We start from the raw sequence: 23,262 nt of genomic DNA on the forward strand, positions 1-23,262 counted from the left end.
TATCGACGGTGCTCAACATCCAGAACACGAGGCCGCTGAATTGAATACGCGTGCAAGCATAGTTTCCCGATGCCATGCCCTCGGCATTTTACGGCTCGCATTCCAGACCGAGTCAATAAGCCCATCTGTAGGGGTAGGAAACATATGAGAGAGCATCCCTTCGCTACAACTAACACGATTACAGTGTTCGCCGCGTATTTTGACCACTGTATCCACACCGCACATCGAGAGCGCCACAGCCATGTGTGCATGCGTCTTTTTTCCTCAAGACCGCATCCGTCACTGCCTCAGAGCAGACCGCGCGGTGTGGATGGTCATGACGTGCACCGGTCACTGCGCCAAGTCAAAGCAGTGAAAGAGGTCGTCATGACCGCAGGAAAGAACGCTCCTTAGCATGGCGTACCCGAAAGAAGCCACTGCGTCGAAGGCGGCGCAGTTGTATTTATTGTGACTGCCTTGGTCTATAGGTACCAGTGGAGCACCAATGATGTGATTATAACTAAGCATCCGGGTCGATTGCTTGAGAGAACACAGCGTCTTTTTATCGTAAGTGAACAAGAAATTCAGCTCCCAATCGTCTCAGAGCAAAGAAAGCTAATACTTTAGCAAATAAATTGTCTTTCCGTGTGTCTAGAAAGGTGTGGTATTGAACTTGTCGCTCGTGCACACGAAAAGACCTATCTCATAATTAAGAAGTAGAACGGATTACCCAATCCTAAGCTGGTTTAGAAGTCCAGCATAAAGTTCAGTGGGCACCGCTTGATTTCAGCTGTGACCATTACACAGCTACCGGCAGAGCTATCTTCGTATTGTTGGATGGAATAAAACCGGCCACGCTAAACTGCGGCAAGCAGACAGCAATTAGCAAATGACAACTGTCTCCATGCATCGCGGAGCACGGCCATGTACCCCCGCCCCACGCGCACTAGTGGCCTTCTCTGCACCGGTCGGCACTGATGCCTGCGTCGGTTGGCAGGGTTCGACGAGTACTTCAAGCTGCTGCGGCCTTGGGTGCGCCCCGGGGACTGCAGGTCCGGCAAGTCGCGCAAGCGCAACATCATGAACAACAACATCAACAACATCAACTGCCGCAACGTCTGGTTCCGCGAGTTCTGGAGCCAGCTTTTCAACTGCACCTTCGACAAGACGGACAGAGCTGGCAACAGGTGCAGCGGCCGCGAGGAACTCACCAAGTACAAGCAGGAGGGGCTCGTGCCGTTTGTAGGTGAGAGGAGTGCGTGTGTCGCGTCTAGTGACTCACTTCCATCAGATCCGGTCAGATTTAGTGGCTTTTTAGCGACAACTTGTGAATATCCGCACGTCGTTATGATTTTTTTGCAGTTGTGGAAATATTTGCTTTATCCCATCATCGTTGGCACCATGCTTATTCGCCTCCGTGACTGTTCATGGGATGATATAATAGCTTTGAAAATTATAACTGGAAAAGGTACAACCTTAACATACTACCTTGATCTCCTTTATTTTCAAATCAGGGTGTTGATATCATGCTTTCTCAGAGAGTTCTAATGGGTAAATTAAGTTGCGTATATGGAAGTATTCCAATTTGGTATTGCATGTTGTACGGCATCTGATTTCGGGGAAATCTCAGGGGCTATTTCGTGTACACAGCAGTTCAAGCGTTTTGGAGAGAAAAATTGTGGGTGTTCTTTCATGACGCTGACGTTCATACTCACCGAGCTAAATATGCACAGTGGATACGTTACAGCAAAACTAACGTAGATTGCGTTTGCTCTCAATTTTCGACAGTGCGACGTACAAGTGTACACGATGCTGGGTTATTCGGCTTCTAGTTCTACTATCTGTGCTGTTATTGGTAGGATGGACCCTTCCTTTGGCCAGTATATCTGCACATTCAGCACAAAGATCCTAGAAAAGTTTAGCTCAGGTCAGTGGACATGGATGATGAATATGTATACGCAATCTGTTAACCATCGTGACAACCAGTTATTTAGATTAATTCCATGTCGTGTTTCTACTCCAAACTTCAGGCTTACATGCTGAGACCATAAATGTTGCTTGCGTCGGCTCAGAAGGCATCTGTTTTCCTCGTATTACGAATAATTCCGAGAAGTTATATGGCCATATGCACGCCCCATTAATCTGCAATAATCGCCTTCTGTAGTATCTGAAACGTTTCAAACGGTCTTAACGATGGAGATGTAGCCGTTACAAGCATCTGTATCTGTTATGACGACCCTGTTTAGCAGCGCAGTTAAACGAGCCGCATCAAAACATTCAAGACTTGTTCTGCTCCAGTTGATCGTGAATAGCACCATGACACGAGCAACAACGGCTGTAAATTGTACCTCTCAATCCGCTGCATGCACTCGCCGCAGCCACGAGCCCAGGCGCGCGCGTGAACCTCTACGGCACCTCCAGGCAGTGCGCCTCTCTCCCTGCTGCCGCGCATCAGGACGAAAATCCTGACGCGTGAGCGGAAATTAGCGGCGGCGTGGCTCGAAACGCGCTGTCGCAGCAGTCAGCGCAGCAGCCGGCGGACGAGCACAACAACACGCCCGGCCCCCACCGCCGAGACGCCGGCCGCGGCACGCGCCATGCTAATCTCGTCTAATATTAACTCCTATAAATGAGCTGTCTGGGCTTCGGTGCAATTCCGCGCGCTAACGTATCGTCGCCATTTGTCGGTCATCAGCAGGGCGAGCTGCCGACCGCGCCCGCCGACGCCGCCGATGGGTGCCAGCGCGCCGGCTCAGCCACGCCGCCGGGACACTGAAGCCGCGGCGTCCGCGGCGGATTGTTTTGCAAATTGCCGGCGCCGCGCGGCGCGGCTTCTGATGCGCTGATAACGACGGCGACCCGACGTGCGTTGTTGATACGAGCGGAGTGGGGGCGGGCGGGCTGGGGAAGCTCGAGCTGGGAAAGGCGGCCCGAAGGATAAATGGGGTAATACGGCGGCAATCGTGAGCAGAGTCAAAATAGCCGGGATCGTGCGAAATAACGGGTAGGAAAGGAAGACGGCACTGGTTGAGGCCTTGTGTTGACAAGCAACAAAGCCTGGGGAGGTATCTCGTCATCTCGTTGCTCTGGCTGTTCTCGCTTCTCCACAAGCATCCATTGATGGTTTACAATCCTGAGAGCACACTTGAGTGGAACAGATTCTCGGCAACCGATTTGCAATGCTTTATGACTGGATTGGCTTGCGAGCTCTCACCTGGCATGAATAAGCCACGAAAGCTTCGTTCGACAATCACCATCACTGCGAATGGAATGTTGGCTGGATGCCATGTTAAATGGCATGGTACGTGTACCCGATGGCGAGAGCAAATAAAATCGGAATTTTCGCGCGGCAGAAATAAAAATACTTGTGGCACGTGACTCATAACATATTTGCATGCGTATCTAAGAAGCATTTTAATGCTTTGTATTTCGCATTTCGCGTTGGACCAAAGACCAAATGAATCTTTTGTTCGGTGAACGTTTAACTACTTAAACAAAGCCGCTGTTTATCGTGGAGCAACATCTGCGATGGCTTATCTTGGGTGCACTTGGAGACGGATGACAAGATAAACCACTCAACGGGCTATTCCGCGGTTTCGGATCATTTGGACAGGATACATCGACATCTGATTTGCAGGTGTCAGCCAGCTGCGCTCTTGAATGAATGAATGAATACCGGCATATTTGTTCCCGGTTCGGACCTTTGAAACAGCTCTAAGTACGATTTTTCCGCTGGCGTGCAGTAAGCGATAGCTTGTTTCGTCGCCAAGTATGCAATATAAAGTCAGCACGGATGAAATTATTGTTCGGATTATCGTCCTTGTCTAGTGTGTAAACTACGCTAACCCACCTGACGAGCACGGTAGTCCGAGCAATTATTCCATCCGTGGCACTGATATATCGTCTCAATCCATCCGTAAACTGGAAGACAAAAGCTTGTCACACTTGTAATTATGAACGGAATCTCCTTTTCAAATGAGAATGCCGAACGGTATCCAATATCTGAATGTTGGAAGGTCAAGATAATCATTTTAAACAGGTCCTGTGGCATTGGTGCTGACATGGGTCCTTGGGGTCCCAGGATCACCACAACGTTTGAGGCGGCGCGCCGATGCCTGAAAACTGGCTTTATGGGAATTTTCCGTGTAGAAAATATTGAAGTAAGCATCAGATATGATGAAATCAAAGCCACACACGAATGTGGAGTGAAAATATTGAAGCTAGCATCAGATATTATTAAATCAAAACCACATACGAATGTGGAGCACTCTCCTTAGAACTTAGATCTCAAGTTTTCGTCAATGGATCCTTTCTTGGCTTAGGTGCTGGAACCTCGCTAAAGTGAGGATTTTGTCCTGACCATGACGCCTGTCGTGTTTTTCCCGGCATCTGCCCTATCGCTTGGTGTCTAACCCGCCCCTGCCGTCTTTCTTGACGCTATCCTGCTCTCCAATATCAGCAAGGCCGGTCTTGACACCGGACTTGTGGCCCCTGACAAACGTCCTGCCTTTTCTGACACATTTCCTTCCCGCCGGACGTCTTCATTGGGCCCCGCAACATCTGCCCGCCTGATGCTCATCTTGTCCTCCTGACGCCTGTCCGGCCCTTGACACTTGTCCTGTCCCCTGACGCCTGCTCTGCGATGTCCGAAACCTGTGCGGCCACCCCTGGCGTCTGCTTTGCCGCCCCTGACATCCGTTTTGTCATTCTGACGCCTGCCTTGTCATCATGACGCCCATCCTGTCCCACTGATGCCCGTCCTGCCGCCGCTGACACCAGTCCTGGTATCACCGACGTCTGTGCGTGCTGCCGCCGCTGACGCCCGCTCTGTCGCCAGTGGACGCCGTGTACGCGCTGGCCCACGCGCTGCACAACATGATCCTGGCGAAGTGCGGCTCGATCCGCCTCTGCGACGAGCTGCGGCCGGTGCCAGCCGGCCAGGAGCTGCTCCAGTACATCCGTAACGTTTCCTTCATCGGTGAGTGGATGGCGATCAGTCAGGTGCGATCGTCCCGGGGGAGGTAGCAGATTTTGACTCTCCTGATTGAAACGCGCGCGAGGCGTTGGAGAGGCGTGAAATATTCAAATGCGGTGCGTTGATAAATGAATGTAATGTCGGTAGTCGCCAGAAAATGTCAAAGATGCATTGCACCATTATGAATAATGCGCGACGCAAACGGCCCTGAAGTCGCTAGCACTTCCTCAGGCCCTGAGGGATGGGCTAAAACGCAGCCTAGTTTTGTTCGACGGTCTTCCGAATCCGTCTCATGCCATGCTGTTATGTGTCGTACTGGATAGCCCGCCCGATTCTGCTCTGTGAGTGTCAGATAAATGCCGCCTATATTTATTTGATTATCCGCCAAATCGTCTGTACGCGACGCTGTCATGCGTGCTAGCGCGCCCGATAGCCCTGCTCATGTTCTTTACTGGACCATTCGCCCGGACCACGACGATCCCCCAGTCAAACTCAATCCGCCGGTCGCCCGCGGCCGACCCTCCCGACCTTTTATGGCGCCCTTCCCGCCACCGCCCTCCCTCCTTCCCGCCCGACCTGCCCCAGATCAACCGCGGCGCGACGACTGCATCCCATTCAGTGCGGGGCCAGCTGCGCGGGTCCCCGGGGAGCGCCAGCGGGCCGGCGGTGGCACGCGGCGGGACCCGGCCGGCCGCCGAGGTCCCGCCGCCGCCGCCTCCGGCGGGCATTGGTCCGGCCGCCGTCGCCGAGAGCAAATATGCTGCCGCCCGCCCCCGTCCGATGACGGGGCATTGATCGGCCCTGCCGACTGCCGTTGGGTGGATATGTGATGGCACTTGGCGGCTGGGCGTCTCACATAGACATCTTGATCATCGGTTATCAGTTTTCGTTGGCCACGTTCGATCCGTCGTCAGCACGATTTTCAGCTGGAATGTGTGACGTCATGCGTGCTGACGATGCGTGCGATGTGTGGGCTGACGGGAAAGCTTTTAACTTCACTTTCCAATCTCTCTTTACCTTTTGCTTCAGACCACACACCAACTCTGGCTTACCGCCTGGACACTGCTTGCAAAGGGGTGTCGGGAAGTGTGGCTTCTACTCCGATATTACCATCATCTATCCCATCTGTATGTGGAGTGCTTCTGCCTATTTCCAATTCATTTCAATTTCTTACCCCTCATTTTAAGTGTTAACTTATAACGCTATTAATTTACTGGGTAACGCAACCCTACACCACGCCAACCACCGTCACTCACCTTTTCATTGCTTCTCTTGGCACTTGGATTCCCTCCTTATCTACCTCACGTCGCTTTTCCCCCAAAATTAGAGCCAAGTGCCCGATCCCACCTAACGTAATCGTCAATGCAAGGGCTGCCAAATCAAACTCCCGCTTCAGAGTGATTCCTTAATCTGGTAGCGCTTGACATAGACTTGACATAGACAAGACAATAGACAAAACATAGACATAGACTTCTTCGTGCTGACGAGCTGATAAAAAGTCCTGGCATCATCGTCAGCCGGCGCGCGGCGTAACAGGCCATGTGACTGTGGTCACGTGACGTGACGTAGGGCGGATGCTGGGCTGTGATTGATGCCTTCAAACGTGCTGACGATAGATCGAGCACAGCCAAAAAATCCTGGTATCATCGTCAGCTGGCGCGTGGCGTAACAGGGCACGTGACTTTGTAGTCGTACGGCGAATACTGGGCTGTGATTAGTGCTGACAGACGTGCTGACGACAGATCGAACGCGGCCGGTATCGGAGGCAGACGCTCAATTACGGCACACAGCGGACCCGCTGGTGCTCCCCAGACGCTGAGAAGCGCCAGCGGGAGCAGTTGTATTGGGAGAGGGCAAGGGGTCACCGTCATGGCTCCTGCCGAGAGAAGTACCCGAACGACTTCGGGATGTGGAGCTTCAGACTCGAGTGTTATCGCGTTTCATTTTTAGAGAGTGTCGATGGCCAGCTTGCGATAGCGAGATGACAGAGCTTTTGGGGGTCGTTTGCATTGTTTGTACCGTGTCCTCAGGTAAGCAGAAACGACAAGTTCGTTTCGACGAAAACGGTGACGCGACTGGCTTCTACAACATCTACCAGTTCCAGAAGAGGGATGGGAAGTACGAATACTACCAAATCGGTGAATGGGTCGAAAGGTGAGTACTGACAGGAGACAATAACGGCGCATGGCGCTGACGGTGTGGTGACCAGAGCACCAGATGCATATACGAACATGCTGACAGCGGCAGACTTTCAAAAGAAAGCTCCCGTCGTTCTCTCCTGTGGTCCACAATCCACGTACCGTAACAGCTAGATAACACCCAAGGCATAATGTCGTTGCGGGATCGGTCATTACCACTAGTACCATGTTCTGATGGTTTTGCAGGATGCCGTAACCCATTGTCGAAGTCGGCTGGGCACCAACGAGGCCGTTGCGTGAAAAATGAGGCGAGGAAAATTGTCACACAACCGCTTTACCGCCTGAAGTATTCATTGTGAGTCGCAATCCAGCCCCGGTAATCCTCACGATAACATGCTTGCTATGCTGGAAAAGGGCCAGTCTTGCAATGCCCTGCAATGCCATTTAGTTAGCATTCAGCCAATGTGGGAGGCCCGAACTGCTTCATGTACCTTACTCGTGCACTGGAATATTGTGGCACGGCTGAGAGCCCCGACAGCCGCCCGGTGCTAACCAACGGATAATCGAAGATAGTATAGAAAAGATCAATGGAATTGTTGGTTGGACTACCGTCCTCGTCTGTTGTGCTATCATGTGTACAACGTTTCGGCCAGTTCATTCTCCCGCCGTCATCAGGTGTTATGGAGACAGGTGATCAAGATGTCAGGTTCTCTTGTACTTCTCGGATAGCACAGTTCGCAGAGTGTTGTTCTGTTATCAGAAGACTCAGTTCGAATCCCAATAGATCCCAAGAGAAAAACCGGGTTTTGACGTGCATGTGACTGAAATTAAAACGTCATCCAGTCGCTCTCAGGACTCCATATCACCTGGAAACCGCTGAGGAGTTAGCCGCCAGAAGCGTCGTGTATTACTAATGCGACAGACAAGGTCCCGACAGTCCGCACGATTATTCCATCCGTGATGCTAAAACCCCGTGTTAGTCTACGTGAAAGTATGTTTGGGATATCTTAAAGGTGAAAGTTTTTAAATCTCAAATTTTTAAGTGGCACAAATAGCTTAACAAGGACGTTGGACATCGGTTCTTTGTGCCGTTCAAAAACAAAACAGAACAAAAATCATTACCATTTATCATTTTAACAACATCGAAGTCATGAATGTCGATGCGTACGTGAGGCGGCCAAGGGACGTTGTATGATGTATTTACTGATTTATCTGTCTTCGAGACCTTCTCCAGCATCCCCGCCAGCACCGCCAAAGCGGTTGGCACGACGCACCGCGATCCACATTCCGCACATCCTCGAAACGTCCCATCAGCGGACAACAGAGCGCGACATTTCAGCCGCTCGACATATGACCTATCACCCCGTATGTCGTGGCGGCGCGCTGTCAGGGGTGCGGCGTGACGGCGTCTGTGCTGACAGGCCGCAGCCACCCGCCCCGCGACGGGTGCCAGCCGCCTTCCGGCCGCTGTCTGGGGGCGACCGACCCGACTGGGCCGGGTCAGGGCGGCGCCGGAGGCATCGGGCGCTGGCCGGCCGCGGTCATGGTCGGCCCGGCGCGTGTCGCCGCTTGTTTGCCAGCGTGCGCGTTTTGCCACCCGCTGACGATGTGGAACGGGTGATACGGTGGGGCGGAGGAGGGTGGGAGAGAGCGCCGTTGTTATGTCGCTGAGCTGCTGATGTGTTACATGCATAGTTTAAATGTGATGGGACTTCATAGGGTTCGTGCTGAATATCCCATCAAAGTTCTTCAGATCTGGACGCCAACGATATTTTCCGATCGGCATGTCACCGGCTTGTGTGCGTGTGTGCGTGCTTAGCGACGCACTCATCTGTCGAGTGCCATACGACGTCGCCTGCCTCTCACCGCGGCAGGAAGGTTGGGCACCGCGGGAATCGAGCCCCATACATCTGGTTTCCCAGACGCACGACTACCTTCTTAAGATCCTAAACTCTTTAATTGCTGAGGTGTATGCCCGTTAGCATGTGCATACTTTTTCGGGGGCCAATCTAAAGCCCTTCAGACATTCATGGCGCCATACCAACGCCATTCAAATCCTGCTATTCCATTAGCCATGCGGCGATGAAGGTCAACAAAAACACAATTCTCGAGTCGTTTATGTCTGTCGTTCGTGATCATGGTTTCCAGATATGACGGCCGTCAATTGCCTCTCAATCAAGCTTGTGCAAGGTAGAATAACGTAATCAAACAATGATGATTGTGGAGCATATTTACTGAGCAGAGGAAGCGTGCTGTCTGCGGCAGTCTTTTCCCGCTTCAAAATATAACAACAGTTATAAGTGAGCCTGTTTCATCACATCTGCTACTTGCTTCAATATATTCCGCTGCAGAACATGCTCTGTTCTGTAACCACTACACTGTCGATGCCACCATTAGCGCTTTGAATCGCGCTGGCTCATTGTCACAGGAATGTTCACTGCAGTGCAAAATTAGATTAAAACTGCTTTCAACCCAACAATGTACTCTGGCATTCAGCATCGTTGTAAACGCTACAACGCGGCCCCTATCACGGTCGCGATGGCTCGTGTGCCGGCCGCGCTCTACCCGGCCATCCAATCCGCCTCCAGTCTGAACAACTTGAGCACGAGCAAGATGAAGTGGCGCGGAGACACGAACACGACTCCCTCCTCCATCTGCAGCACGCCGTGCCCTTTGGGCAAGATCCGAAACTATCAAGTGAGTGGAAACACCGCTAGACTGCGGATGTTGAGTTGCAGCATGCGTCTATGCAGATGTTCAGAGACTGACTGTTATCGGAGTCAGGGCGGTTTCCTGAACTAAATCAGATCACTTGAGAAACGGTCGGATGTTACGTGGCTTGTTTTTCGAGGTGAGATCATGTGGAATTTTGCTGAGTTGAGGTTATGCCAAGCCATTTCAACATGAATGTCAGATCTGAATCTGACCTTATGCACGGAGTTTACAACTCGCTGTAACCATTTGCAAATCTTAGTGTAGCTTGCAATCGGTATAAAATTGTAACTTGTGTGTAACGATAAAAATCATCGTGAGTAGTCAGGTGGCATGTTATCACACAAATCATGTATGACATTAATTTGGATACGCTTACTTGGATACTTTTATTTGGAAATTTGTGCCGTGCTGTTCAAACCTTTTCACAGTCTGGGTTAGAAACCGTCGGCTGGTTCCACAGGCACCATATTCTGCACGTAAGACTGCGCTATGATGCATCGCCGTTTTTGACAGCTCAGATGGACGGTTATTGGATATCAATTATTCAGACGTTCTGCTACAAAGCGATACATGTTCCTGCGGCTTCGAGGCGAAAATAAAATCAGGAACTTCTGTTATCAATGATTACCCTTCGATCAAAGACTTACTGCTAGCGCAGACAACCCGATTTCGATGGGCTCAGGGCGCTCCGAGCCGAACGAAAACAGAAATAACGTCAGCAAGTCGAGCTCGCCGCCCGCTCGCCTCAAACCGATTGCTGTTCCGCGTCATGCATATTCGTCCGCACTGGATGGGGGAAGCACACAGCACAGGCCGCCTGAGCGCGTCACCAGCGGAACCGCGATGACCGGAAATGGCCGTTTCCGGCAGGATGCCTGCTGCTGGAGCTGCGTCAAGTGCCCGGAGGGCGACCGGATCGACAACGACACGTGCGTCGAGTGTCCGATGGGCTTCCTGCCGACCGAGGACTACCGCTCCTGCTACCGGCTGACGGCCGAGTACATGGTCTGGAGCTCCGGCTGGGCCATTGTGCCCGTCGTATTCAGCAGCCTGGGCATCGTCGTCACGCTGTGCACCATCGCCGTGTTCCTGCGCTTCAACAACACGCCCGTCATCAAGGCGTCCGGCCGCGAGCTGTGCTACGTCCTGCTCTGCGGCATCGTCGTCTGCTACGCCATGACGTTCATCATCCTGATGAAGCCGACGGTGGTGTCCTGCACGCTGCTCCGCATCGGACTCGGGCTCTGCCTCAACATCTGCTACAGCGCTCTGCTCACCAAGACCAACAGGTGCGCCGCCCACGACTGGGCTGTCATGCTGGTGGTCCAGTAAGGCTTGGGTGGCCCTGCTTGTCAGTGGTGTGAATAAGCAAGTGGATCCACGGTGTCATTTCTCGTGTGCAACGTTTTTATCGGCATTGGTGCTATGTAGAGAGATCGGCTGGTTGTTAAGTTTTGCATGGTATTGTCACGTGGTTTCCATGGACAGGATGTTAAAGGTGATGTGGAATTTACGTGTAATACTTCCCAATATGCAGATGCGTAACCGTATCCCATTTTGGCTCGTTTCGTCGTGATTCCTTTGGGTCTAAAAAACATTCTCCTTGATGAAGAAAGTTTGTAGAGTTGAGAAGTGGGCTGCCGGAGAAAATGGGTTCTGCTATTTTAACACTAATTATTCTATCTCGCTTAGATCTAAATGAGCACCACTTACGAAAACTCTGGCTTCTCATCTGGCAGCCTGGTTTCGGTTGGCCTCTTGTAACGCTAGCACAACGGACCCGTTATGATAATAAATGAATCTAATTTCCTTCTGACCGCAGAAGGATCTCACAATATAACATAGTTAGTGTCAGTGGTCTTCAAACGGTGTCCATCCACATTGACGAGACCGTATCGGTTGCGCTAACTCGCGCTGAACCGGTCACATTTCAAGCAGCCAGGCGACAGCGATTGCATAGGGCTCAGATGAGCACTTCTGGCAGAAATTGGGTGCTCAATTTCAAATTTTGGTCTTATATTTTGTGTGACCTCCCCAGGCTCGTTACCTGTGCTAATTTCAAAACTTATGCGTGCATAGCGTGCAGTAAGTAAAAAGAAACCTCACATTGCTGACCTCAAGATGCATTTCGGATTTGATGCACTGCGCATTGCGTAAGTTAAGTGCTTTTGCTAGGAACATTATTCACGTAGATAAGACAGCGATAATAGCCATATTCCTCGGAGTAAAACCAGGAGGATTGATTGTTCGTATCCGACATGGTGCATTCCGACATATCTGGCTTTTGTGCATTGTCCGGTGTCCAACATGCGCAAATCGATATAATTGACATGTGATCCATATGACTGAGACCTTAAGTTGACTCAGTTTCTCGGAACTTCCGCCTGCAGAATATCTCGAATTTTCAACATGGGGATGAAAAGCATAAAACGGCCTTCGTACACCTCTCCACGCTCGCAGATTGCCATCTGCTTCGGTAAGTGACCTAGTCAGGGATTTGACCTACGTTGGCGCAGTCGGCGCTGTGCTCGTGGCTTTCCGGCCCGTCGGCGGAATAGATCAAGCGTGTCAGCCACGTTGCAAAAGTGAAGCCACATCCCAAAGAAAGGTTGCTTACTGGTGTCCGCGGACGCATCTCCACCAACATGCACAACCTTGGTCAGGGGTGTCTTTTGTTTGCAACCAGCTTGCCTGCAGCACCGTCGCCACCGTTCTCAGGTCTGGCCGCCACCGTTCTCAGGTCTGGCCGTCACCGTTCTCAGGTATGGTGTCCATTCAGCTGATCGGCATAATCGTCTGGCTGATCCTGGAGCGCCCGTCCACCAAGGAAGTGTACCCGAACCGTCGAACGGCCGTGCTGACCTGCGGCATCAGCAGCCTCTCGCAGGTCGTCTCACTCGGCTACAACATGGTCATGATCGTGCTCTGTACCTGGTACGCCTTCAAGACGCGCAAGATCCCGGAGAACTTCAACGAGGCCAAGTACATCGGCTTCACCATGTACAGCACGTGTATCGTGTGGCTGGCGTTTGTGCCCATCTACTTTACAACGCACAACGAGTACAAGGTGAGGACGGTAGCAGCGGTGAGAAGGCTGTGGGTCCTGCTGTGATACTGCTGGATCCGGGTGCAGGGTGAGGGCAGCGCCACCGGTGAGAAGGTTGTGGGTCCTGCTGTGATATGGCTGGGTCCGGGTGCAAGGTGACGGCGGTGGCGCCAGTGAGAAGGCTGTGGTCCCTGCTGTGATACGGCTGGATCCGGGTGCAAGGTGAGGGCGGTGGCACCGGTGAGAAGGCTGTGGCCCCTGCTGTGATATGGCTGGATCCGGACCGGGCGCAAGGTGAGGGCAGCGCCACCGGTGAGAAGGTGGGTCCTGCTGTGATACGGCTGGATCCGGGCAAGGTGAGGGCAGCGCCACCGGTGAGAAGTGTGGGTCCTGCTGTGATACGGCTGGATCCGGGTGCAAGGTGAGGGCAGCGCCACCGGTGAGAAGGCTGTGGGTCCTGCTGTGATATGACTGGATCCGGGCGCAAGGTGAGGGCAGCGCCACCGGTGAGAAGGCTGTGGGTCCTGCTGTGATATGACTGGATCCGGGCGCAAGGTGAGGGCAGCGCCACCGGTGAGAAGGCTGTGGGTCCTGCTGTGATACGGCTGGATCCGGGCGCAAGGTGAGGGCAGCGCCACCGGTGAGAAGGCTGTGGGTCCTGCTGTGATACGGCTGGATCCGGGCCAAGGTGAGGGCAGCGCCACCGGTGAGAAGGCTGTGGTCCTGCTGTGATACGGCTGGATCCGGGCGAGGTGAGGCAGCGCCACCGGTGAGAAGGCTGTGGGTCCTGCTGTGATACGGCTGGATCCGGGTGCGAGGTGAGGGCAGCGCCACCGGTGAGAAGGCTGTGGGTCCTGCTGTGATACGGCTGGATCCGGGTGCGAGGTGAGGGCAGCGCCACCGGTGAGAAGGCTGTGGGTCCTGCTGTGATATGGCTGGATCCGGGTGCAAGGTGAGGGCAGCGCCACCGGTGAGAAGGCTGTGGGTCCTGCTGTGATACGACTGGATCCAGCTGGGCCTCGCCCACCTCAGTCTGTGTTTCATTCCTGACCTGTGACCGATCAGATGGTTGGGAGCATACGACGCAGTGCTGAACGCGATTTTGTTAATGTGATTCGGGAATGCTGAAAGCTACTGTTTGTTCCTCCAGCATCACTGACACCAAAAAAAAAGAATGATAGCCAGCACTTTCCATAGCCCGGTATGACGACAAAGGTCTCGTTTTGCAAAATTATATCAACAAATGGGCAGTGTGGTATGCTGTCTCAGGATCATAATTGGCTTATATTTTTACGGTTTCTTTCAGACTATTACTCGTAGATGACTGTCACTTGTTGTTACTAAGCGACACTAATTATAGATCACGTGAAATACGCCAGGAGGGACTGGCTGAAATAGGCAAGTTAAAAAGCTGTACAGCCGACGTTGAAAAGGAGACGCTTATGGTAGGGCTATGGACGGCAATGGTACCTTTGTCGTAAATTTAAGACAGAAAGCAAGTCCACCCTTGCTGGCAAATGCATGTCCCAAGAACAGTACAGTCCAAACCATAAGCTATAAACGAAACGCGTCCAGTGAATAATGCAAGCATGGAAAACCCCGGCACCCAGCCCATTGGCTCACTATATGAGCCTTAAACACAGTACCATAACATAGAAACCAGACCCAGTGTGCCACCTGTTCGTTAACAAAGTAGCTTTGTTACTGATGTCAACTTGCGCACATTTTGGCAAACGGTATGGGCTAATTTTATGGAGCTTTGTCTAGTACGGCGTTACGATGTAAAAAGCTAGATAATAATTGTGGAAAGTGGCCTAAACGTGTTGAAAGAACGCCTCCATTCTTTTCCCATATTTCTAAATTTCGTCCGCTTCTGAAGGAAAAGGATGCGATCGGATGACAGGATAAGCAGAGGCATGGCACGAATCTCTCCCACCTCAGAATGCAAAACCTCGACGAGCCTAATGAGATGTTTGAACTGTCAGCGTACCACCCCTATGTGAGATGTTCCGCAAAAAACACCGAATACTTTTGCTTGCTTTGATGTCCGAGTCACAATGTGTGCACATTCTAACTAATGCATGGCAACTTCACACTGCAGATGACGTCGGTATAACTTACCAGCCCTCGACCGCTTTGTTCAAAGTCGACATTTCGCCTGCCGACTCAGATAAGCGAAAAACGCGCGCCAGTGCCAGATGGCGCTTCCTTGAACAGCTCGGCGGCGAGAGGGCAGCCTTTCGGGAAGTTGGCGGCCAAGTTGAGTCGGCTGGACAGCAAGCGCCCCCCTGCTGGCGCACAGCGTCGGTGTCGATCGGGCCTGAAGTGCGCCCCAAGTTATTGGCCAGTTCAACTGGCTCCCAAACTTGGCCTGGCCCGTCAGAGTCTAATGCATCCATCCACTGTGCCCCCGTCCGACTGGAATAGCTGTTGAATAGGGCCGTCGGTCGATGGAAGCGCAGAGAATGTGGGTGAAGTTAATGCGTTGTGTTGATGTATTTTAGGTGGATCCTGCCTATTCGATTCCGCTGCATAGGAGCGTGACTGTGCTCGTTCCTTTTGAAGTCGTGAATGTAATCAGGTTCGGGCCTTCCTCTCCGTCGAGAAGAAAGCATTATGTGCGGATGGTAAACACTTTGTAGTGCTTCTTTGATCGGAAACAGCTGGTTTTCGAGTTTGTTGAGTGCCAAAACTAGAGCCAAAGTCTGTCGGTGAGACGACCTTTATGCTGCAGACGACGCTGGTTTTACGTTCATTTTTGTAATGCGAATTCTTTGATCATAAAGGGTTTGAGCTGAAATATTCTGATTTAAAACACTTGGTCATTTACAACTAGCACACAGCTCAAGCCTGAATCACGATAACATTGCCTTTATTCTGATTTCTCTTTCATGGCGACTCCCTAAGATGGAAGGCGATCTGTGCGGCTGGACATGCCACTCACAGCACTGCGCAGCCGTCCACGTCCCAGCTCGAAGCTGACACATACCTGAACCCAATCAGTTGACTCATGAACACACGTCGACCATGTCACTGATCGGCTACCATGTCTTGCATTTTTGAATCCTTGCAGTCCGCATATCCGTTCTTGCAAGTGTCTGTACCCCGGCTCAACTTGGTCCAAAATTGGATAAATTTGAGGCATTGGACCAGGTGCTCATGCCAGTTACGCTATTGAAAGTGAAGAACACAGTGGACATTTGTCACGCTTAAAGTTTCTAGCTCTACGTTTATCTTTCTCCGGCATGATAATTTACGGCTTGGCCTTTCTCCACTTTCGAAATGTTTCACGGGGCTTTTGAGAAGCTTTAACTCAGACTTTCTGTCTCTAAGCATTAAGTAAGCTTGCAATTTGCTTTTCTCGGCAGCTGCGATAATGGATGGCCTGTCCAAAGAAACGAAGCGGCCTGGGAATTCACAACATGCCAACCACTCAGAAGGATAATGAATCATTAGACTGTTTGGTAATATTCTTCCGTGTGGTACGCGGCTTGTCATCAGTTACCGAAAGCTGAGGCCCATTAAATCTCAAAGCTTTAATCGTTTTTAACGTCTTTCTCCAGAATATAACCGAACGGCAAAAGCATCCTCTCCGACTTGGAGCGCATATGAGGCAACACATTTGACACGAAAAGGGCAACTTGTTTTGATGAAAAATACAACTCTGGAAAAGCTGACGAAATGACAGGCAGCATTTCATTTGACCATTCGTCTCACTTGTTGATCTGTTATTCTGACTTCGTACACTTTGATGCGATCGCTTCGCATTTTCGGGAGGATTACCGACACGTGCTTTCCTTTTTCACTTTGCGTGGGGTGCCGCCTACTCCACACGGGAGAACGAATTGATGCCCGCTATTGTAGCAAAGCGTACGTCGTGCTGAACTTAAGACAAACAAGACTCCCTTTGAGCATAAAGCAGCCCCAAAGCGTGCGGTCCTTTGCACATTGGTATTGGACGTGCGCGGGGTTCATCCATAACCGTTAGCAGGACACCTCGTTATTTAGTGCTCCGTTTAGCCGCCAAGAAGGCGGACCGGCGTCACGCGCGCGACGTACACCGTGGCAGCGCACGTCGGGGTGTGAGTTACGCGTCTGCTATTTGCTGCGCTTGGGTGGGCGTGTGCGGGCGCTTTGTGGACCACTTACTTTTAGGCTTGACACCTGGCGCAGCGGCAGAAGGGAGCGCTTGCATTCATTTGTATTTATTGTGGGCAATAACCTGGGATTCGTAAACAACTCGCAGTGAAATTGAATACATAACAGGCGGAGACTCGCATGGCATAAAACAAACGCGGGGAATAGTTTCAAGTTCAGGAAACGCACCACGTTCCCTGCGAACATCTACTACATATCCCACAAAAGTTGTGTGAACAGCAGCATCACAAATCCCGTCTCTCTCCATACTACACTGGCTAGCAATACAACTGATGTTGACATGGATCTGAAAGTAAGGGTTGACTTTTGTGTTGGTTCAACACACATGCCTTTAATTACATCAGACCAGCCGCACTGGCTAAGGACCGCCCGGAGCACGTGTGACACTGTCGCCAGAGTGCATGCCGGCTATCCCCGCTGGTCGCCTGTCGTCCTTCTATTCAGCATGGGTGCAGCCGCTCTCCATCGCTGCCGGCAGGTTCAGCTGGCCAGTCTCTGCATCTGCGTCACCATCAGCGCCACGGTGGCGCTGCTCTGCCTCTTCACGCCCAAGCTCTACATCGTCATCTTCCAGCCCTACAAGAACGTGCGGCAGACCGGCGCCTCCAATCAGGTAAATACGGCCATGTGACCAATCAAGTGGCGGGATGGGTCCGATTAGCTCGGTCACCGCCCGGGTGGCTCTCAGACAGGACTCGTTGTCTGATTTGCTCCGACGGAACTGAACGCTGTCCGATTCGTATCGACGTAACTAAACGCTTTCCGGTTTGAATCGACGGAACTAAACGCTGTGCGATTTGTATCGACGGAACTTAACGCTTTCCAGTTTGTATCGACGGAACTAAGCACTGTCCGATTTGTATCGACAGGAACTAAACGTTTTCCGGTTTGAACCAGCGAAACTAAACACTGTGCGATTTGTATCGACGGAACTAAACGCTGTCCGATTTGTATCGACAGAACTAAACGTTTTCCAGTTTGTACCGACGGAACTAAACGCCGTCCGGTTTGTGCCGACGGGACTAAACGCTGATCCGGTTTGTTTTGACGGAATGGAACCGCGTGGTGTCAGCGCAGTGACCATGCCTCTGTGTAAGCGGGTTTATATCCAATATAGGGTCAAACACGACATGCATGGGGTTTGCGCTTGCCATAACATGCTCCAGAATGTGCTTTCTGCAGTGTGATGGCTAAACATGTACCAGTTTTTGCGCTAGCGTTTATTTTATTTGTACATTATTAGGTCCGCCGAATTCCTCAAGCATTCAATTATAAAATTAACAGAAAATAGACCAAAAGTTCGCATCTATCATCTTCCATCAGACCAATCAAAAAACCTGGTAAGTTTCATTCTGAAAGAGTTTTGTTCTGTCATCATGTGCCAATTCGTCACTCTACGTTTTTATATATGCTCCCATGGGACCAGAGGATTAAGTACCGCAAACGTAACATGACGAGTAGGTACAGAATAATGACACAAAACGGCCTCCGGAGTGGGAAGCTATGCCTATTTTGATAGCTCTGAGACGACAAACCAGGGCATTTCTCCTGCTTATCCGATTTCTTGGCACTTCATATTTGGTACCAGGTGACATCCCTATCCAACAATACTTGCGTGAAAAGGGCTATGATGATGCAAATAGTTTAATGTATATTTGTTAAAAAGAGCTCAGTTGGACGACCAATCCTACACCTTCCGCCATATAACATTAAATAAGCCTGTGTATTGATAGGTGTCCCTGAAAACTCTGTGAAACTATTTGTGAGTTGGAATGGTGGCGGATCTTAGCTGAACATATCCTTCAATGAGGACGAGAACGGTACACTCTGCGTTGGCGGCCATGTTCCTCGTACCTTTCTTGTTTTGTCTGCTAGCAGTATTTCTTCACATATCATAAAAGCATAGTTGTTCCCATTTTACCACTTCGTTTGGGATCGCATATTTACCGTTTCATTTTGTTTTTGTTTTTTGTTTTGCTATGGCCCAGCATAGTATGAAAGCTCTTTTTAGAACATTTCGATTTATGCTTGTAGAACATTTGTCACGTACTTGGTCCCCGCATTTTATTTGAGACCGTTGGATGTTCGGTGCCGGGTGTCTCCGCTGTCTGTGGTTGCCACTGCGAGAGCGCCAGACCTGCCCTGGCGGTCGTAATGCGGGCCATCTGGCCCAGTCCAGACAGGCCCGCTTGCTCGGGCCCATGAGGGACAGACGTCGGAGGCGGGAAACGGGCGCGCTCAATCACCATAAGCGCGAGACGACCGGCCGCTCGTGTGTCGCGCGCCTCTCCCCAGGCGGTGCGCCGCCGGCCGCGGCCGGGGTCGGACAGGGCGCGCTGACGTCACTGTGACGACACTGCACCGTGCCGCCGACCTTGTCTTGACTGAAATGCCGTTCTTGCCGTTTTGGAGGTTTCGGAGCCTCCTCCCCGCCCTGTGGTGGCTCGGGGGGGAGGGGCGGACTGGGGACCGGCCCACGCGTTGTTGTAATTTGTCATGGTGCTGACGAGCGCAGCGGACCAATCCGACCTTTGCTGCGGGGCGGACGGCCTTGCGACGGCTCCCACGCTCGGTGCTGGTGCCAGCACGCTTGCGCCGGCCAGTCCAGGAGGGAATCGACCGGGGTATAACCCTCACCGCCACGTGGGAGCTCTTCCAATAGCCGTCCGTTAGCCAAGCCGTAGGCAACGCTCCGTGGGCCTAATTTAGCCAGAAATTTGCTGCCTTGTCAGTCGGGCTAATAGACGATACGTCAGAGCAGCCGAGTGACCCGTAAATTCATAGCGCGTCTCATCAATCCTATCGCACTTAGCTGTCATAGAAAGTTTTTGTGATCAATGCTTTGCATCGATGCGGGCTTGATAGGAAATTGAATGGAAATTTGAAACATGTGCTTGTTTAATTGCAAACGACATTCTGTGAAGCGCGAATAAGCCAATTGCTTCCAAGCGGCGTATTCAAAAGGCTGTAACTCGCCCAGAAGATACGATAACGATTCACCAACGTTCTGCTTTTTGCTATCCAGTGAACAAGAAAGCGCTGTATGATAACTGACTTACCTTTAACAGTTGAGTGTCATTGAGTGGGAATGCTGATCAGCGCCCCACACGACCTGACTCTCCCGAAGGCAAACGCTGCTTACCTGACTGACCTGACCCTGACCTGAGCTCACACTCCATCTTGACCTTACGCTCTACCATGACTGGATCCTCCAACCTCACCTGACATGGCCGTCCAAACCTGACCTGAGCTGATTCTCCACCCTGACCTAACGCGACCCGCCACGCTGACCTGACATGGTGCTCTGCTTCGGCCTGACATGACCCGCCACCCTGAGTTGACCTGCCGCTCCTTTCCGACCCAACTTGACCCTCACGCTTGACCTGACCCACCGTGCTGACTCCGCCCCGCCGTTGCAGAACTCAGCCGGACGGACGGGCAACATGCGGTTCGCGCGCACACGGCAGATCCCGACGGCCACCTCTCAGCTGACGCAGCTCAACTCGGCACCGGTCTCCTCCATCTCACTGAACGTGAAGGCTCTGGCGGCCGCCGACGGCGACGTGGCGGCGAACGGCAGCACGCCGCTGCTGGCGCCCGCCGCCGCCACGGCCGCCAGCTGAGGGCACGCGGCGGGGGGCGGCGTCGACTGCGCCCCGCCCGGCCCGCCCGCCCTGCCGCCCGCCCCGGCCGGCCCGCCCGCTCCGCCGGCCACACCCGCCCCGCCGCCGCCGCCGCCGCCGCCGCCGCTGCCGACAGCCCGCAGTCTGGACCGGATGCTGGACCGTCTGGAGCTGAGCGAGTCGGTCCGCCGCAGCGCCAGCGCCTTCTTCAGCACCGCCGAGGATATCCAGATCGTAAAGCATGAGGAGATCTGGATCTGAGACGATGCATGTAAGGATCTGATGCATCATATGTGGCGAGGATCCGACGATCGGTCTCGCATGGTCTTGATCTGACACTGTGGATCCGACTATCTGGACTTGATAAACGGAATCTAGTCGTTTGAATCTGATTGTGTGGATCTGGGGATCCGCAGCGCTCTCAATAGCCGCCGAAGATCGGGACTTCTTTGTCCGTTTTTGTTCGCTTTCATCTGATGAGCTGGATCAGATGATCGAGAGATCGCCATCGAGAGTGTTGGGGACGGACTCTCGCGCCGCGACGTCCCGAGATCTCCGGGCGCAGCGCGCGAGTGCGTGTGGTGTCAGGGTGATGAGTGACTGTTGGCGACGGGAGAGATGTGGCCAGCGGATGTGAGTGCTGTGTGTGTGGGTTACAGAGGATTCTCGGCGTCAGTACGTAGATCACCGTCCTCGTTCAAGCGTCATAGTTGTTGCGACACGTTCCGCGTGTAACCGGTGCAAAGTGACCGCTCCCCGGACAGTGTTCCTACGTGGAAGTGTCTACGTAGACGATAAATGTAATGTCTGCTTCGAGTGGCGGGGTCGTGCGCGGACATTTGGTTTGAAACATTATGCGGTCGTAGTCGTTACGTTTTAATGCAATAATATGCTTGGTGTGAGCTCAGATACCAGCGAGCCCATTGTTCTGAAGCTTAGGCTTGTGTGCCTGGCCGGAAACCCTGGGGGCGTTGAGGTCAGGCTCTAATGGCATCAACTATCACATTGAACCTATGACCCATGCTGGATAGCGTGTACCCGCAAAACCCTGGACAGGTCTGTCAGGAGCACCTTCCTGATGCTCGCTAGCCGCCCAACCGACAGTCATTTGCTAACTTTAAGCGCGTCCGTCCAAGGCGAGTAGCAGCGTCCGGTGTTGGACGGCTTCATGGGCTTGCGTCCGGGTCTCCGCCGCACCGTTGAAACGCCAGGGGGAGCTGTGACGCATCTGGCGCAGTGAACTGTTCGGTGTGCGCCGCGGGTGTTGAGGCGAGTGTTTAAACGCGTCCGTCAGCGTCGACAGGGCGCCCGGGCCCTCGCCCCCTTCTGTGCTCCAGTGTCAGCATGCGGTGTGCCCACGTTCCGTGTCCCTCGGTGTCGGCCGGCCGCGTCCTCGGCCCCGGCCTCGGCCCAGGCAGGCACGGCCTCTGACCCGGCGCCGGCGCCGCGCCGTCGGCCCGCGGCTCGGCCCCGCTGACCGCGTCTGGGCGTCGCCGGCCGGCGTCCGCTCCCGTAGCGCCGACCGCCGCTGACGTCAGACCTCGCTCGGGCGACGTCACACTGCGGTTCGCGTGGCGGCGTTGGCGGCGCTGCGCCGGTGCCGGCATCTGAGCCCTCTTCTTAGGGGCCGCGCCTGGCTCCGCCCGGTCGCCTGACTCAACCCCAAGCAGTCGCCACCACGAGTCGACTGTGCTACGATCTCCGTCGATGTTTTATGTGCATTTTTGTGTATTTGCTCCGGCATGACATGTTTATGGTCGTGTACTTTGAGTTAAACAATGCTGTGATGATGATCATGATCATAATATGATTATGATCATCATCACAGATGATGATCATAAATGTGATCTCAATTTGTGATCTGCTTCGTCCAAATTTGATTAGCGTTTTGGTTCACCGTTTTGTTTTGTGTGCATTCACAACGGGATTTCGATATGTATATCTCAACAACTTATGGTCTTCGGTGCCCGTGCTTGACCTCGTAGGACTCGACGGCGTCTTGTTGGGTGCGCTTTTAGTGGACGCGCGACCCAAGTAGATTCCATTTGGGCAGAGACATCCTGTTGCCTGGTGAGCTCGTGTCATGGGATTCCACGGCTCGAAGCCACACGGCTATTTTGTGACCATTGTGCAGACAGCTGGCGGGCGGCCAGTCTGCAAAGAGTGCCTTCTGAATGTCGCACCGTGTTCCCCGTTCCTCTGCTCACTTATGTCCGCGTCGTTCCCATATGTAGTGTCAGTGGATAGTTTCACGCAATACAACTGCAATCCATGTGTGACGTGCTGGCCTTACGTTGATTTGCTGTTGCGAGGTTCTCGTGGGTCGGTGGACGATCGCAAAACAGAGCCATCAAGACCGCCCAGTTCCTAGACCAAAGCGGTAAGTTCACAGGATTGTTCACATCGTAACGACAGTTCATGGAGCTATGAGTTCGGGGATGGAGTTCAAACTTTCGCGTTTACAGCTGTACCTATGTGTTTAGGGGTCGAGTTCGGACTGGTGCGTTCACAGCCTGTGCCTATGAGTTCAGGGGTGGAGTTCGGACTGGCGCGCTCACAGCTACACCTATGAGTTCAGGGGTGGAGTTTGGACTGGCGCGTTCACAGCTATACCTATGAGTTCAGGGG

At 52.6% G+C, this 23,262-nt stretch overlaps 1 protein-coding gene across 1 annotated transcript in view; it reads left to right on the forward strand.

The window, feature by feature from the left end:
- The window catches only part of LOC119107988 (metabotropic glutamate receptor 2), a gene marked incomplete at its 5' end in the record, with an annotated part of 107,041 nt that extends 86,146 nt beyond the window's left edge, over positions 1-20,895 (forward strand). Inside the window, 10 exons of the mRNA XM_037231576.1 lie at positions 977-1,225; positions 4,817-4,957; positions 6,985-7,108; positions 9,681-9,789; positions 10,678-11,096; positions 12,198-12,283; positions 12,570-12,874; positions 17,490-17,624; positions 20,431-20,569; positions 20,771-20,895. Of these exons, the coding sequence (XP_037087471.1) occupies positions 977-1,225; positions 4,817-4,957; positions 6,985-7,108; positions 9,681-9,789; positions 10,678-11,096; positions 12,198-12,283; positions 12,570-12,874; positions 17,490-17,624; positions 20,431-20,569; positions 20,771-20,895 (1,832 nt within the window). The remainder of the gene's footprint in view (positions 1-976; positions 1,226-4,816; positions 4,958-6,984; positions 7,109-9,680; positions 9,790-10,677; positions 11,097-12,197; positions 12,284-12,569; positions 12,875-17,489; positions 17,625-20,430; positions 20,570-20,770) is intronic.
- Positions 20,896-23,262: the final 2,367 nt, after the last annotated feature.

The sequence above is a fragment of the Pollicipes pollicipes genome, unplaced genomic scaffold, assembly GCF_011947565.3.
Source record: "Pollicipes pollicipes isolate AB1234 unplaced genomic scaffold, Ppol_2.1 Scaffold_6686;HRSCAF=7923_pilon_pilon_pilon, whole genome shotgun sequence".
NCBI lineage: Eukaryota > Metazoa > Arthropoda > Thecostraca > Pollicipedomorpha > Pollicipedidae > Pollicipes > Pollicipes pollicipes.